Consider the following 15,710-nt stretch of genomic DNA (forward strand, 5'->3'; position numbering starts at 1 on the left):
TTTTGTTTCAGAAGTAATGATAAAGAACACATACTGTATGAGCGCATTCACAAACAGGCCACCCCATACTCACACAGCATACTCTGCTTCCACTGCCATATGCATAGATGCACTAAACTAAATCAGGGTGAATACTTAAAATAGGAATTCAAATAGTTTTCCTTAAAGTTAACGCCATATTTCCCAGACTAATTATATGTATACCATAGGCTTAACGTGACGCTATTTCCTTATGTGAGTGACTCTTAGCAAGACACTGAAATGTGGCTTACGGAGGCGAGGTGAGTGAAATAATGCTGGGAAATAGTCGTTCGTTATGGAAGTCATTCCTAAACCTGACGTTGCTTCCATCCAGACACTAACATAGGGGGAGGAGAAGGAGGAGAAGGAGGAGAAGACGGTGGTCTATTTTGATCTGGTTTTGCCAGCAATTCTACTTGTTGCCAAGTAGAACAAAGAAAAAACAGCCAAACAAATATAAAAAATTAAACCAACAAGTGCACTGTAAATAAAATAAAGTGCACTAATAATGAAGGGTCAATACAAAATAATCCAGAGTAGGGGATACCGAGCAGAGCACCCCGCCTGACGCCCACTGGGAGGCAAACTCTGAAACCGTCCCAGCGGACTCGGCGTACGTGTATTCTGCCCAGATACGGGAGTGCACCAGCGCCCGGAACATGGCCACCATGTTTGTTGGGACCTCCCTCTCCAAACACTGCTTCCTGGTCTTATAAATGGCTAGCCAATTGGCAGGTTGACGAGGAGATCCCTAGGCTTAGAGGAGAAGAAGGAGAAGAAGGAGGAGAAGGAGGAGGAGAAGCTTTTCTAGTGTTAAAATTCACGATTCCCTAATCGTTCTCTAATCATCTCGCTACTGCAATGGTAACCTTTAGACTGCACGCTGCTCTGGGACGAGTGCGCCATTTCAACCTTCCGGAAACCTAATATTTCCACATTTATATCTCTTGAATGGAGCGTCAGATTTTTAAAATACAAACTGCTTTAGAAAGAGCAAGAAGAGATCTCTAAAAGTATGGGGGGAAATATGGGATTAGCGCAGACGGCTGCTTTAACTACTTTTACTACTACAGTAGCCCTGCAACACAATACTACAAGAAAGAGGCTGAAATAGACTTTGTTAAAATTACGTGTGCAACAAGCGAATAACGCTATGTTACTATACCCGTAATGTTTCCTGAGTAATATTCAACCGGAAGAGCACGTGCTGAGAAAACGCTCGGAATAATCCCGCACTGCGGCAGTTTGATATCTGGAATAACAAAAAGGTTAAAGATCTTCAATAGAATGCACATCTGTCTTTCAGCTACTGTATATAGGTTATCCTTTGCAAAGGCCTTAAATACAAAAAAAAAACACTAACCAGCGGCGTGTTGTAAAACAGCCCGTATCTCATTCGTGGAAGTAACGAAAACACGGCCTCTTTGAAGCATACCTAAAATAAAGTCTTGAATCAGTTTAAGGAGTGGTTCCTCCAACTGGTTTATTTATTCATTTTTTTTTTAACAGGTTGGGATCTGGGGGGGGGGGGGGGGAAAGAGGTGGGGAAGGGGGTCACCCTGAGCCAAACAACCATACTTTCAATTCCAGGGACTACCAGCTTTACCTTCCCCCCTCAGGGTAAACAAAAATCGCAGACCAATAGGAAGCTGCAACATAATTAGACTGTAAGCTCCTGTTATTTATATGATCTGTTAATTATTTGATTACCACATGTATTACTACTGTGAAGCGCTATGTACATTAATGGCGCTATATCAATAAAGACATACAATACAATAATCGGTTGTGGCTTCCTTGTGGATGGCCATTTAAAATCTCCTTTAAAAAAAAAAAACCCAGGAAGTAATACCAGTAACTTCACCAGCAAGTATCTCGGAACCTGGAGCAAAGAGCCTGGTTCAGCTCTTTGGGACACTGCAGTTCCAAGCCAGTAAAACAAAATGGAGGTTAGGAAGGGTGGATTGCTCCTTTAAGTAGCAACGTTCAGATATCACAATGTAAAAACGTACGAATGACCACGGCGGGACCCAGACACACAACAAAGACAACGGGACTGGGTTTTTTTTTTTAATATCTTGTGAATATTATAGAAAATATAACAATAATGCTATTACTAGTCAGAATATATTTTCCAGTGGTGCATTGTGTAAGAGAATATACATAACCAGGTTTTTTTCCCCCCCGTACCCTTTTGTAATCATATGTTTTCAAATGTGTAATCTCATGGTCGGTGAAGGCCTTCCATGTGTCGCTGAATAAATCGCCATATGCGTAGAAACTCTGCAAAAAGGGCAAGAGATAAAACGGATTACGGATTACAAAAGGATAATATACCTTGCAAAAATAAAAAATATATCTACGTTATTTTATTGTTAATTTTTTTTTAAATAAAAACCATTTCTTAAATCAAAGGCAATTCCAACAGCACACAAAGCGATGGATACAGAGTGAGAAACGAAATACTGAGTACTTTTAAGAAATACTTTTTAAATGCACTGCAACAAGTAAAATAAATATTTAACCCCTTCACTGCTAGGGGGAACGGTAACGCTGCCCCCCAACTAGCTCCCGGAACTGAAAGGGAAACAAAAAACGCCCATAGTGTCGCTGTGGATGCAGAACAGTGAATGTAGTTGGATACGTGTGATATGCCAACAGTACAGAACTAAAAATCCTGATCCAGTGAATTACTACAGACCAGGGGTGGCTGTCACGGTAGCTTATGACAAGATAATGAACACCAAATATCTGGGTTGAACTGAACGAGGCTTAGATATAATAAAATATATTTATTCCTTAAAAAGGTGGACACAGCAATATAGTACAATTAACAGGCAAGAAGGTAACACTTACTTAGGGTTGGGGGATGGAGAAGTATCAGCTAGCAATTCTCCAGCAATCCGGTGACATTCCAGGTGGACTACACAACTAAAAACTGTAGGGTTGACACAGTTTATATACCTGTGTAACCCTATTCTTAACATTGAATACAGACTATTGGTGAACAATTATCTGTATCCAATCCCCAACGTGGAGACACAGATTAACCCATGCCCCCCAGCTAATTAGCCCATGTGTACTGGGACTCTATGGGTAGCCCCATAATTAAATCAGGGGCGACGACCAGTCTACCAAATGAAGTATCTGCATTGTTTGTAGGTGTAGACATAACACTTACAAACCACTCCAGTTTGATGATTCTCCACCCTCAGGTAACAATTAGAGTGGCAGAGTCTGTTGATTAGTACTTGGTCTGTTGATTAGTACTTAGTGTAAACAATCAGGTCAGTTTAACTTTTGATCACAGTGCTAAGGCTCAATCAGTCGGCTGCCCTTAATGACCTATTAGCATAGCAGATGGAGTCTGCATTTTCAGAGCAGATCCAAAATACCATACATATACACTTTAATATCTACACATATTAATAAGTTCCATTCTGGTGGGCTCAGTGGGTCGAAATTTGCCAGTTCTTAATGCCTACAGTGACTCCACACATTGGCCAAATATCAACTCTCTGCGACCCCCAGAACTGGAGATACAGAAATGCCCTTTAAAACATTAAAATACAGGCTTATAATGAAACATGGGAACAGGGGAACATACAGTTTCCTGACAAGGTGTAAGCCACATTCCTGGACCGCAGTCCAGTTAACCCCTTGCCTCCCTGGAGAGGTCAGGGGGTGGCCATATGGGGTGCAACCCCTTTAATACCGGGCCAACCCCCCTCTCCCTCTACAGTGGCCAACTCCAGTCCTCAAGGGCTACCAACAGGTCAGGTTTTCAGGATATCCCTACTTTAGCACAGGTAGCTCAATCAGTGGCTCAGTCTCGCACCTGCGCTGAAGCAGGGATAGCCTGAAAACCTGTCCTGTCGGTAGCCCTTGAGGACCTGGAGTTTGCCACCCCTTGTCTAGTCGAACAAAACATTGCTTAGGATACAAGAGATGGGGAAAAGACTCTAGCAGTAAGATTACAATATAGTCTAGAACGGTCTCTTAGCTTTTCATGCCACCAATTTCTCTAAAAAATGTAAAAAAACAGCAGCAATTCTGAAGGCTCAATACGTCACAATGTCACAAAGGAAATGGGACACTGCAATGTGTTATAAAGCAGCAGCAAGGGTGCCCTATTTTTCCATTGTTGTGTATGTGGCAAATCAGGTAGAGCTGAAGGAAGATGGGCAAATCCTGCACTGGCCGGGAGAGATAAAGGTATATAAAAACGTTCACATCCTGCAGGACGGGATCTTGCACCCCCCACCAGGGCCGTCTTAACAGCATTATAGGCCCCCGGCAAAGCAGTGAACTGGGCCCTGCCAACTCTCCGCTACTAGTCGTAACTTTTCTCCTTCTACCGAGTTAGCGGCAGATTTGAATGTTGAGGCGGGTGATCGGAAAATTCGTGTTAAATTCTGGTCTGTGCATAGATTATCCTCCAACAAATCAGGGGAGCTCGTCTCATAGTTATGAAATAAAGAAACACTACATAGTGTAATACTGTTGTGAATAAATTTGTGCAAACAAAGCTCAAAAATGACTACTCACAATAAAGCAGTCAAATTCAGGCAGTCATCCAACTTAAGGGGTGGATGTTCCCTGTGTATACAGCAGCCCCCAGCCCCCAACCTCCAAGGAGAAAAAAAAAGAGAGAAAAAAAGAAGAAAAGAGACCATATAGTGCAGATGGTATTTAGTATTAAAAGGGATTCAAAAAAATGCAGGCTTACACTTCATATGAGCGAGGTAGGCAGTATGATATTATAGGTAGTGGGTGCTCATCTGGTCGCGAAACATGTAGAGTGTTTCAGCCCATACCGAAGAGGAAGAACAACTGAGGTCCACCCCTGTCATCAGATCCGGAAGTTCGCGTAACAACCGGAAGTGACGCAAAGGGAGTGCCTGGCGTGGACGCGAGAGTATTGCGGTGGAGCAGAGGATAGTGAGGAACTCAAAAGGATCGCGACCAGATGAGCACCCACTACCTATAATATCATACTGCCTACCTCGATCATATGAAGTGTAAGCCTGCATTTTTGAATCCCTTTTAATACTAAATACCATCTGCACTATATGGTCTTTTTTCTTCTTTTTTTCTCCTTGGAGGTTGGGGGCTGGTGGCTGCTGTATACACAGGGAACATCCACCCCTTAAGTTGGATGACTGCCTGAATTTGACTGCTTTATTGCGAGTAGTCATTTTTGAGCTTTGTTTGCACAAATTTATTCACAACAGTATTACACTATGTAGTGTTTCTTTATTTCATAACTACGAGACGAGCTCCCCTGATTTGTTGGAGGATCACCTGGTGCAAGACGAGTGGAACAGTCTTTATCAAGGGTTGCAGTTTGTTTCTAAGTTTCTTAATTTTTTCTTTAGATCACTTGATTGTTATTATCACACTGCTTTATTATTTACACATATGTGGTTGAATTGTAGATTGTCACATTTAGGGTGTGTTTAGAGCGCTATTGTTAGTTTTTTTCACTGTGCATAGATTAGCATGGGGCCCCTATGCTCGTGGGGCCCCTGGGCAACTGACCAGCGTGCCCATGCGCTAAGATGGCACTGCCCCCCACCCAGCCTGGCTGCCACAACTGCAGGCTCGTTACCCTCCCGAATACCAAGAGGCGAATGTAGGTTATCAAAGCCCCTGCTTTGTTTTGCAGCCTTATGATTTTCCCAGCAGCAGTCGGCGCCAAGCGGCATTTTTTTTTTTAATGCATTATAGTTTTTTTTTAATATGCTTACTTTAAAAGGTGTCTTTTCTTGCCCTTTCCTACATGGCTTTTATTTTTAAGATCTGACGCGTCTCAGATAGAAGCTTTTGAAATATTAAGTGTTAAAATTGAGCTCTCCCCAGAGCCTGGTGCAGGCTAAACGTTGCCACGGTAACCCGGGAAGCTGGAGACGAGGCAGGCATGATGCTTAATGCTGGAAATATGCCGGCTACGCAAAACACTAAAATTGCATTCAAACCATGTAGGCTTACGAGGAGGTGGGGGGGGGGGGGAGAGGGAAGAGCGGAATTGCGGCTTTTAAACAATTGGAAGATGTATGCATGGGTGATAGAGATAGCGGTGCCGGGATGGCGTCCCTTCTGGGTAATGGGTGTATGTTACCCCCACCCAGAAAAAAGTTCCTGCCATTCTGTCAATGCCCCCACTTACCCCAAATCTGCTGTTTTGTGCTCAAAGCAGCTAGCACATTTATAGCTATGAAACCCATTCCTATCAACCACAAAGTCCCCTTATTTAATAATTGTTTTCATTTGTGAAAAAACAAATGCCGACCTGACACACACACACACACACACACACTATTATCACAAGTCAGGTGTTCTCAAGCTCCCCCCCAACCCCCATCCCTCCAACAGGTCAGGTTTTCAGGCTCTCTCTGCTTTAGCACAGGTGGCTCAGTCAGTGGCTTATTCAAAGACTGGGCCACCTGTGCTGAAGCAGGGATATCCTGAAAACCTGACCTGTTGTGGGGTTCTCCAGGACTAGAGTTAAGAACCCTTGACAGGTTGGTATGAAGCCTAGAACAGCGACGCCCGTTGTCTAGCGACACCGCGCACAACTTGACAAGTCGCTGGACCTGTTTTCTTAAACTTCCTGTCATTAGTTTAACTTGAGCAGGAAAAAGCTGCCAACGGGAGGTGTGGTTTCCTGTTCTCAGGCTTACAAGAGCGAAATGAAATAAGGAACAAGCTTCCTGCAAGCTGGGTGAGCCCCTGGGGGGGTCTATTTCAGAATGTCAATGTCTGGGAGCTGAACATAATAATATGAAGACCAATTACAAGAATGGAATAATAACTTCATTGTTACATTCTGTAAAATGCTCTGTCCAAGAGGCAGGGAAATAATTCTGCAGGGGCCAAGTTATGAAAACCAGAATACACACAGATCTCTAAAAACTAAATATAATTAGACAGCTGGTATCTACGTGTGAACAACAGATCATTTAAATATGCAAGATAGAAACATATGCATAGAAAATTTAGGCAGTGTACTCCTGCCTTGTAGAGATGTGGAAACGCTTTGCCGAACTCACCTATATCTGGCTTCGTTATAAAATGGCCATGGCAAATTCAATATTTCCCTTTCGAATTTCAATCAAACTTATTAAAAATTAAAAATAAATTTAAAAAACACCTTTTTATGTTAAGTCGTGGGCTGCTATTTTGCCACTTTAGAAAGGCAAAATAGCAAATTTGGGTCATTTTGGAACATTCTGTTAAAGTTTTTGGCACCAAAAGTTTTGCTCGCATTTTTGTGGATTTTAACAAAAAAAAAAAAACACCTTAAATAAGTTATGGTGGGTTAAAAGGTGAGAAAAAGCCTCCACCGTACAGGGTACAGCAAATAAAAATATCACATGTGAGCCCATTCACATGTCCCAGACAGCTCTGCAACCCTGCTTTTCACCAGGGCTTCTGGGAAATGACATGCAAATGAGCAAATTGTCACCTTTTGCTTCATGTCCATTTTAACATGGACCCCAATAAGCATAAAAGTGCAAATCGAATCTGTCGGATGGCAAATCTCGTCAGCTTCACACATCTTAACCCCTTGCAGAGATGAAAATGGGACTGTATGTACGGACACATATTATACTACTATTAAACATATCCGTGCACATGTACAAAAAGAGCAAGAAAAACAGGAATATGAAAGTAAACGCACATACAGAACAACTGCTGCGCATCATTATGCAGTTACGCAAGAACAACAGGTTCTGCTGCGCATCATTATGTGTTTACAGGTTCTGCTGCGCTCCGACTCACTGCGAGTCCGTGTTTTACTTACCGTGTCCCACATGACAATCCTGACATCCGTGCTAAAAGAATTGTTGACGTGTTGAGTGATATACAGATTGATGAAGTCGCAAAAGTGATGATACAAATTAACACCTGTGAATGAAGAATACAGGCGATGAGATTTAGACGCACAAACACGGGGTTTGGGCAGGACGCCTGCATAGTGGTTACAGAAGCACTACAAGCAGGCGATTTATTCACATAGGATTGAAGCAGGGGGGGGTCTCCTGAGCGGCACCCCATTAATTTCAGCTCCGGGGACCCCCTGCTTTAAGAGATACTTACCTCGGCCGGGGGTGCCAGTATCTCTGGGTTTTTTTTTTTTAAAAGCTCCCGCTCCACGTGGGCCAATAGGAAGCCGCACCGGATTACGTCGCGGCTTCCTATTGGCCCGCAGAATGCGGGAGCTTTGAAAAGCGGCCATTACATGAACCCCACTAAGTGAGCCGGAGCTGCTACTGCCACCCCCCATGGAGGCAAGTATCCCTAAAAGCAGGGGCTTCCCGGAGCTGAAATGAATGGGGTTCAGCTCCGGAGACCCACTCCTTCAATCCTGTTAAAAATGACAAAAATGCGCCTGCTTGGTTTGCCTCCGACATGGGGCAGTTCCCCTTCCCCCCACCTTTTTTTTTTATTTTAAATTGATGGGATGCAGGGGGGGGGGGGGCGGTTCATTTTTGCTCTGGGGACCCCCTGTTCCCCAAGATACTTGGCGGAAAAGGTGCCGCCGGTACTTCAAATCACCCTTTACATGGGCCAACAGGAAGTCGCGACTGACGACACGCAGAAGATTCAAATCTCCATTTTGTTTCCCGCGGAGGGGCGGCCTTACCGTTAGCGGTAAGTCAGCAGAAGATCAGAGAGCAGCAAGAACGACCCAAACAAAAAAACCAGTTGCACAAAGATTTGAAAATCGTGATAAATAATCATTTAAATGGAGTGTAAGAATTCGGGGACACGGGCGAACCCTGTTTCACAACCATTTAAAAAAAATAATAGGAAGGTCACAGAACCTATTGAGTAGGGGAGCTGCCCCTTTAAGGAGCTGGATCTTGACTCTGTAAGAGTAATTCTGCTTCTGTTCTGTATGATATTCCCAGGATGTAGTTGAAAACAAAATGTATATCTGACTTATCCTAATACAAAGTAGTGGGGTAGAATGATTACCTGCATCTAGCTTCAGGAAATATGTTGGCTTGTCTATGATGAGGTCGCACTGCCCGTCTTCGATAGGTTTAAAGCTTAATGGGCTATATTGCTGCAGCTCTGCAAACCTAGAGGCGTGCGATACAGAGATTATTTTTAATAAACTCACACTTCAATGTTATATTAGACCGCGAGGACCCTTTGCCAACTGCAGCCTGCAAAACGACACTGAAAATACTCCCTCTTTGAGATACAATTAATTTACATTTATTTGCCACTTCCTTCTTAGCGAAACGCAACATGGGGAAGTGTCATGAAAAGAACCTTGATGTCACAGGAAAACCAGTCACTGTTGGTGTGCTTATGGACGGCGCACGGTTTCAGCGTACACTGGAAAACCCACCATCTCCTCTACTTCTCGCTTCTCGCTTCTCTGTCCCATTTCCAACCAAAGTCTGGCGAGATTTGATACCTGCTCCTCTGCTGCAGATTAAACAGCGTTACCTTATCGAGACCTGTGCTGCAAAAGCATCTAAAAGCAGGGGTGACCAACTCCAATAATCAAGGACTACCAACAGGTCAGGTTTCCTGGATATCCCTGCTTCAGCACAGGTGGCTCAGTGACCAGTTGAAGACTGGGCCACTGATTGAGCCACCTGTGCTGAAGCAGGGATATCCAGAAAACCCAATGGTAGCCATTGAGGATTGGAGTTGGCCACCCCTGATCTATAGACACGATAGCCACAGGGCAGGTCGTCCCTTACATACTGGAACTGACCTTCTCTTGTTACATTGACCTCAAAAGCAGCAGTTCCCCCTGTGTTGCCCTCCTCTCTTTTTCTGCATGTACAGGAAGCAGGGAGTCTCCTAAATACGCCGTGTATACTCCAGGGAGCTGCTGGCTCCTGAGAAACTTACCAGGGCAGGTGACGCCCGTCATTCATGGAGGTTTAAATCCCATGTGTCAGGCGGGCCAATAAGAAGCCGCAGCAGGTGACATATTGAAGTTGGCTGCATCACTGCCTGATTTTAAAACGAGAATTTAAATGGCCATCCAATAGGAGGCTGCAACCGCTGATGTTGCGTTTTCTTATTGGCGTGCGATTTGGCAGTCATGTGGTTTCCCCTGCAGGAAGATTTAAACCTTGTAACATCACCAGTAAATATCCAGGGGACCTGGGGGTTCCCCGAGCTGATAATTAGCACAATCCAGCTCTGGTTCCCAATATTTAAAAAACATTTTTTTTTAAACCACGTGGGTTAAGGAAATTATAATAAACCAAATAGGTGGGAATTGCCGTTTTAAACAAAAACAAAAAAAGTGCATCTCTGCTGCCCTAAAACCTCATACATCAATAAGACATCAGTTCACCAATCTGCAATCCACACAATCAATAACTTCTAAAAACCAAGCACCAAAGCCGTACATTGATTTTCGGCCCTGGTACCTGTAAAGAAATTAATTAGTACATCTTGTTTCTGACTTTGATTTATACCAGTGGTGTGTTAATTACAAGTGTCCTTCTTTTCTTTTAAAGGAAAAACAACCCATTATTAAAGTGTAAATCACAATTAGGTCAGCGCCTGACATTATCATTCTGAACAGAAGGAAAGTAACAGGGGGTGGGTGGGGGGGTGTATGACTGCTATGAACCGTACCAAGATTGCAAAGGACTCTTGCGATGACCTTGAGACAGCAGTTTATGGTTGTTAAGGTCACAGTGACCTCCAATTTCACCGGCCTGGAAAAAGTCCTCCTTAAATCTAAAAGAAAAAATGAATGGCAGTAAAGTGACCCCGTCCTGGTTTATAATATTCAGGGTTTCCTTTTGCTGCTAGAGGAGCCTGCTCGGGATATACTACTGTATGTGGGATTCTATATTAAACTCTTCCCTTTAAAGGAATGATAACCCAAACTGACATGGTGATCTGGAATTGTGTTGGCCATAAATGCCCATCAAGAGAAGTCCTTCCGCATAACAAGACTATCCTCAGTGAATAGGAGATAGAGCGATAGAGAGATAGAGCGCAGAATTAAAAAAAACTTCATAAACTCAGAAAAATTGAAATTACCAAGCCCGAGACAAAATGAAGCCATATCTGTTACACGCTAGCCTTATCACAGCAAAGGGTTAAATAAGAACCTGTCTTGGCCTCTCCTTTGTCTTCTCAAATCAAGGTACAGGTTTGTGGCCCTGCAGTGCTGAAGGTTGCTTGAGCAGGATAACAGAGAGTCTCCCTATAACAAATGGCGAGAGTGTTATTATATTCATGTTTAACATCGCAGCAAACAATAACAGAGTTTGAATCAGGGCAATTCTTGTGACCTTGGGCAAGTCACTGTATCTCCATGTGTCTCATGCACCAAAACCATAGTTTGTAAGCTCATCTGGGCGGGGACCGTGTCTGTAAAATTCCTATGTACAATACTGCACACTACACTGTAATTGTTAAACGCATAGAGTCCCAGTGGGAGAAAAGCACTATGCAAGTTATTATTATTATTCATACCTGTGCCTGTGGTTGACACAATGTCTGTGTTTCAGCCAGTCTCTCTCTCACGTACCCAAAGTCTGCTTGTTTCCAAAATACCTCTTGAGCTCCCTCTATATTCTTAGCCCTACAGTTAAAACACAAATCAACTATAGCAGCAAAGGAAATATATCTTTCTCCATTCTTTTCTCACGCTGCTTTATTAGGAGGACATAAGCTCAGATCCACAAAGCTCAGTGAAGTCACTTAACACCCCGAGAAACCTGGTTGCATGTCTTCAAAAGCCCAGGACGTAACTTTAAGTCATGTTTTCTCCCATACAGAGTGTTACGGTAACTGCATTATAATACAAGTTCATGATAATTACACGCAAATGAAGGAGCAATCCAAGTGGGCTTTTTTATTATACATAGGATTGAAGCAGGGGGTCTCCTGAGCTGAACCCCATTCATTTCAGCTACGGGGACCCCTTGCTTCCACATATACTTACCTCGGAAGTGGGGCTGATAGCCGCTCTGCTTGGCTAGCAGGGATTACGTAATGGCCGTTTTGCAAAGCTCCCGCACCCTGCGGGCCAATAGGAAGCGGTGACATCATCAGGTGCGGCTTCCTTTTGGCAGGCGCTTTAAAAAGCAGAGAGATACCGACACCCCCTTCAGAGGCAAGTATCCACGGAAGCAGGGGGTCCCCAGTGCTGAAATTAATGGGGTTCAGCTCCTGAGACCGCCACTTCACTGCTATGTAAAACAATAAAGATTGCCTACTTTGATTGCTCCGTTAAGTCTTTGTTAATGAGATGCACAGTGGCTGTTCTTGCATATCATTAGATTTGAGGATAAGCCTTACCCAGTGGTGGGATTCTGTCGGCTCACAGGTTTGCCGGACCGGTGCTTAATTTGCCTTCATTGGCGGGCGGCGTCTAACAGCATCTATTTCCCTGCAAAGCCTCTCAAAATGGCAGTGCGGCATCAAATGGTGCCGCTTTGCCATGCCAACGAGCCGCTGTGTCACGAAATGACACGCCTCCCTTGTCATGGCAACGCGGGAAATACATGCCGGGAGATGCTGTTAGATGCCGCCCGCCGCCCAGGTAGGAACCGGTTGTTACAAAATGTTAATCCCACCACTGGCCTTACCCTCAGGGAAAGTAACGTCATGAGCTGCAATTCTACATCCCCCTTATTTTTATATGTGAAGCACGTGGCAATGTACAGTTCTACATTCTTTCCTAAACTGGTAATTGGTTGGTGCTGCTGTTATAAATCTGTAAAAATCCTGATTGTGTGACCAACATAATGGCTGCTTCAGTCAGTGTAACCCAGCAGCTACAATGTATTCTTATATTACTACGGTAACATTATCTATTGTTAGTTTACAGCTCAAACTGCTGGGAATATTGGCAACAAATGATCACAAACAGTAAAGTGTTGCAAAGATCTTGCACTGCTGGGGAGGTGGGCTAAAGTCTGCTATAGAAATCAAAGGATGCTTTAAAACTCGTTGTAAATTGCATTAAGAATTGAATAATAAATAAATTAAAAATGCAGTAAATATTAACACTAGAGAATGAATTTATTTATAAAAATAAGAAAACAAAGCACATGCAAGATGTCACATGTTTTGCTGTTAATTTGCATGTTTGCTGTTGGTTTAATGAAGCTTTACGGATCTAAACCAAAATGTTGGTTAGGGTTTTCGGGATAATGTTATCTGTGATTCTGTTCAGAGGTCAGCGCATAATATACATGAATGGAACCATTTCTTCTTGTGGTGGTTAAAGCTGCAGTTCAGTCTTTTTTTTTTTTTTTAATTTATTTTTTTACTTCAATAGTTTCATGTGTGCAATCTCTAATTACCTAACGAACTGTATAGCTGCCGGTCAATTCGTTCTCCATGTATTGATCGGCGAAATTTGGTGACATAATTAGAGCTGGCATATGTTTTTATTTGCTTCTGTCAGTCAGTGGAAGCTCATGAATATTCATGAGCACTCCTGCACTGACATGTGCTAGAGGGAGGGCAGGGCTGACAAAGGGGTGTGCCAGGGCTTGTGACAGGACATGAAGGGGCAGTGCCTTAGCAAATGGCTGTTAAAATAGAATACAAGAAAATTGGCCTTTCAAAGTTGTTTTTTTAAAAACAGAAAATGCTAAAAGTATTTTTTCTTACTACAGAACTGATTTATTAAAAAAAACACACATGCAGGATATTGCCCGAACTGCAGCTTTAAGTACAAAAGGAAATGATGCCAAATAAAATGATTAGATTTAAAAGATTAGATTTAAAAAAAAACAACAAAAAAAACTGATGTCTGTCCAAACATGAGAAGTCAAAATGAAATATAATTAGTGCAGCTTCATTGAAGTTGAACTTTTATTAGGGATTTGTTTTAATAGCACTTCCAAAACCCTATGCTAAAAAGGAATATTTTCCAAGAAATCAGCAATCTCCCCCAGAAGCGTACACGCATACCCCACATTAACATACGCAATGGGTCCAGAGCATGTATGTAAAGTGAAAATGTACTTAAAGTGAAGCACTAACTTTTTCCCACTTATCGATGCATGTACTGTACGGCAATCATCCTACGTGCATAACTGATGTAAATAACGCATGTGTAACAGGCTCTATAGTCTCCCCGCTTGCGCACAGCTTCGGTACAGGTAGGGAGCCGGTATTGCTGTTCAGGACGTGCTGACAGGCGCATGCGTGAGCTTCCATTTGTCTATTGGGCGATATGTAATTACTCGCGAGTGTACTTAAAGTGAGTGTCCTTAAACCGGGGTATGCCGGTATATGAGTTTAACTCATATAATGTTAGCATCTTGAGCCCTGTTCATGTCATGATGTGCAGAGTTCTAACTTTTGCGGTTATCATGGTAACCTTTAGACAGCACTGGGTTCTGGGGAGACCTTCATTTTAACCGTCCGGACACGTAATATTTCAAACGCTTCTATCGCCTGAACGGAGCATCAGATTCCAAAAATAAAAACAGTGTATTAAAGGGCAAGAAAATGTCTCAACGTAAAATAAAAATGCAAAAACAAATAAAATAAATTACGATCTGCACAGCCTGCTGTTTTCATAAAGCAATCTCAACAATATCCTACTTCCTTTTTTTTAAATAAATAAATTCAACTGTTAATGCTATTTTAAATGAGTTTTAATATACTGAGCGTCCATTGATGTCTATAGCAGGTTTTAGCACACTTCCCAGCAGTGCAAGATCTTTGCAACACTTTCCTGTTTGTGATAATTAGTTGCCAATATTCCCAGCAGTTTGAGCTGCAAACTGCAACAATAGATAATGTTACCTTCGTAATACAAGCATACATTGTAGCTGCCGAGTCACACTGACTGGAGGATTGATTGAAACTGAAAGGCAGCCATTTAGTGAACCCCGGAAGACAGGATTTTGCTGATCGATCACGGGAGAACCAAATTGATCGGCAGCTTAGGTTAGTTTTCATAAAAAGGTAATTAAATTCTGCATATATTAAAACAATAAGAGGATTTAATTATTATTTAATTTTTGGAGCTGCTTCGATTGCTTCCAAGTGTTTTAGCTCAAATGGTAAATGGAAAAACTTACCAACCAAAATCAACACGATCACACGCTGGGTAACTGAATCGGTGTTCCTTCTCGCACGACTTCTCATAACCCCAGCAGGAATTCAGTTGCATCAGGTATTTCTACATAGAAAATACATGGATTATTCTTCCTGCAGTGACACCATTCATTCTCATTACAACACGAATATTATCAAATAAAGGGAGGAGATTTACCAATGTCTGTTGAGGATAAAAGAAAAAAATCCAAAGTGAACTAATTCCAGGGACGTGTTCAAGACGCACTCCTAGAGCCATTTAAAAAAAATAGGTGTGAAATAGGGGGTCTCCGGAGGTGAACCGCTTTAATTTCAGCTCTGGGACCCCCTGCTTTCAGAGATACTTACCTTCGTAGGTGCTGCCGGTATCTCCCTGCTTTTTAAATGTCCCCCCGTCACGTGGGCCAATAGGAAGCCGCAAGGGATGACGTCACAGCTTGCTATTGGCCCGCAGGACGCGAAAGCTTTAAAGACGCCATTTCACTAGCCTCAAATAGCCCGGTCTACGCTGCTAACAGCAACCCCTGTGGCGGCGAATATCTAGGGAAGCAGGGATCCCAGAACCAAAATTAACACTGTTCAGCTCCAGAGATCCCTGCTTCAAACCTATTAAAAATGGCCCC

At 42.8% G+C, this 15,710-nt stretch overlaps 1 protein-coding gene across 4 annotated transcripts in view; it reads right to left on the minus strand.

Annotated features, from left to right (window-relative positions):
• Positions 1-15,710, minus strand: part of EOGT (EGF domain specific O-linked N-acetylglucosamine transferase) — a 42,781-nt gene that overhangs the window by 20,414 nt on the left and 6,657 nt on the right. For all 4 annotated transcript variants that reach the window (XM_075574284.1, XM_075574282.1, XM_075574281.1 and 1 more), the window contains 9 exons: positions 15,072-15,172; positions 11,497-11,605; positions 11,130-11,224; positions 10,645-10,749; positions 9,007-9,113; positions 7,829-7,932; positions 2,212-2,304; positions 1,385-1,456; positions 1,187-1,273 (listed from right to left, as the gene is read on the minus strand). In XM_075574284.1, the coding sequence (XP_075430399.1) occupies positions 1,187-1,273; positions 1,385-1,456; positions 2,212-2,304; positions 7,829-7,932; positions 9,007-9,113; positions 10,645-10,749; positions 11,130-11,224; positions 11,497-11,605; positions 15,072-15,172 (873 nt within the window). The remainder of the gene's footprint in view (positions 1-1,186; positions 1,274-1,384; positions 1,457-2,211; positions 2,305-7,828; positions 7,933-9,006; positions 9,114-10,644; positions 10,750-11,129; positions 11,225-11,496; positions 11,606-15,071; positions 15,173-15,710) is intronic.

Source organism: Ascaphus truei, chromosome 17, assembly GCF_040206685.1.
Source record: "Ascaphus truei isolate aAscTru1 chromosome 17, aAscTru1.hap1, whole genome shotgun sequence".
Taxonomy (NCBI): Eukaryota; Metazoa; Chordata; class Amphibia; order Anura; family Ascaphidae; genus Ascaphus; species Ascaphus truei.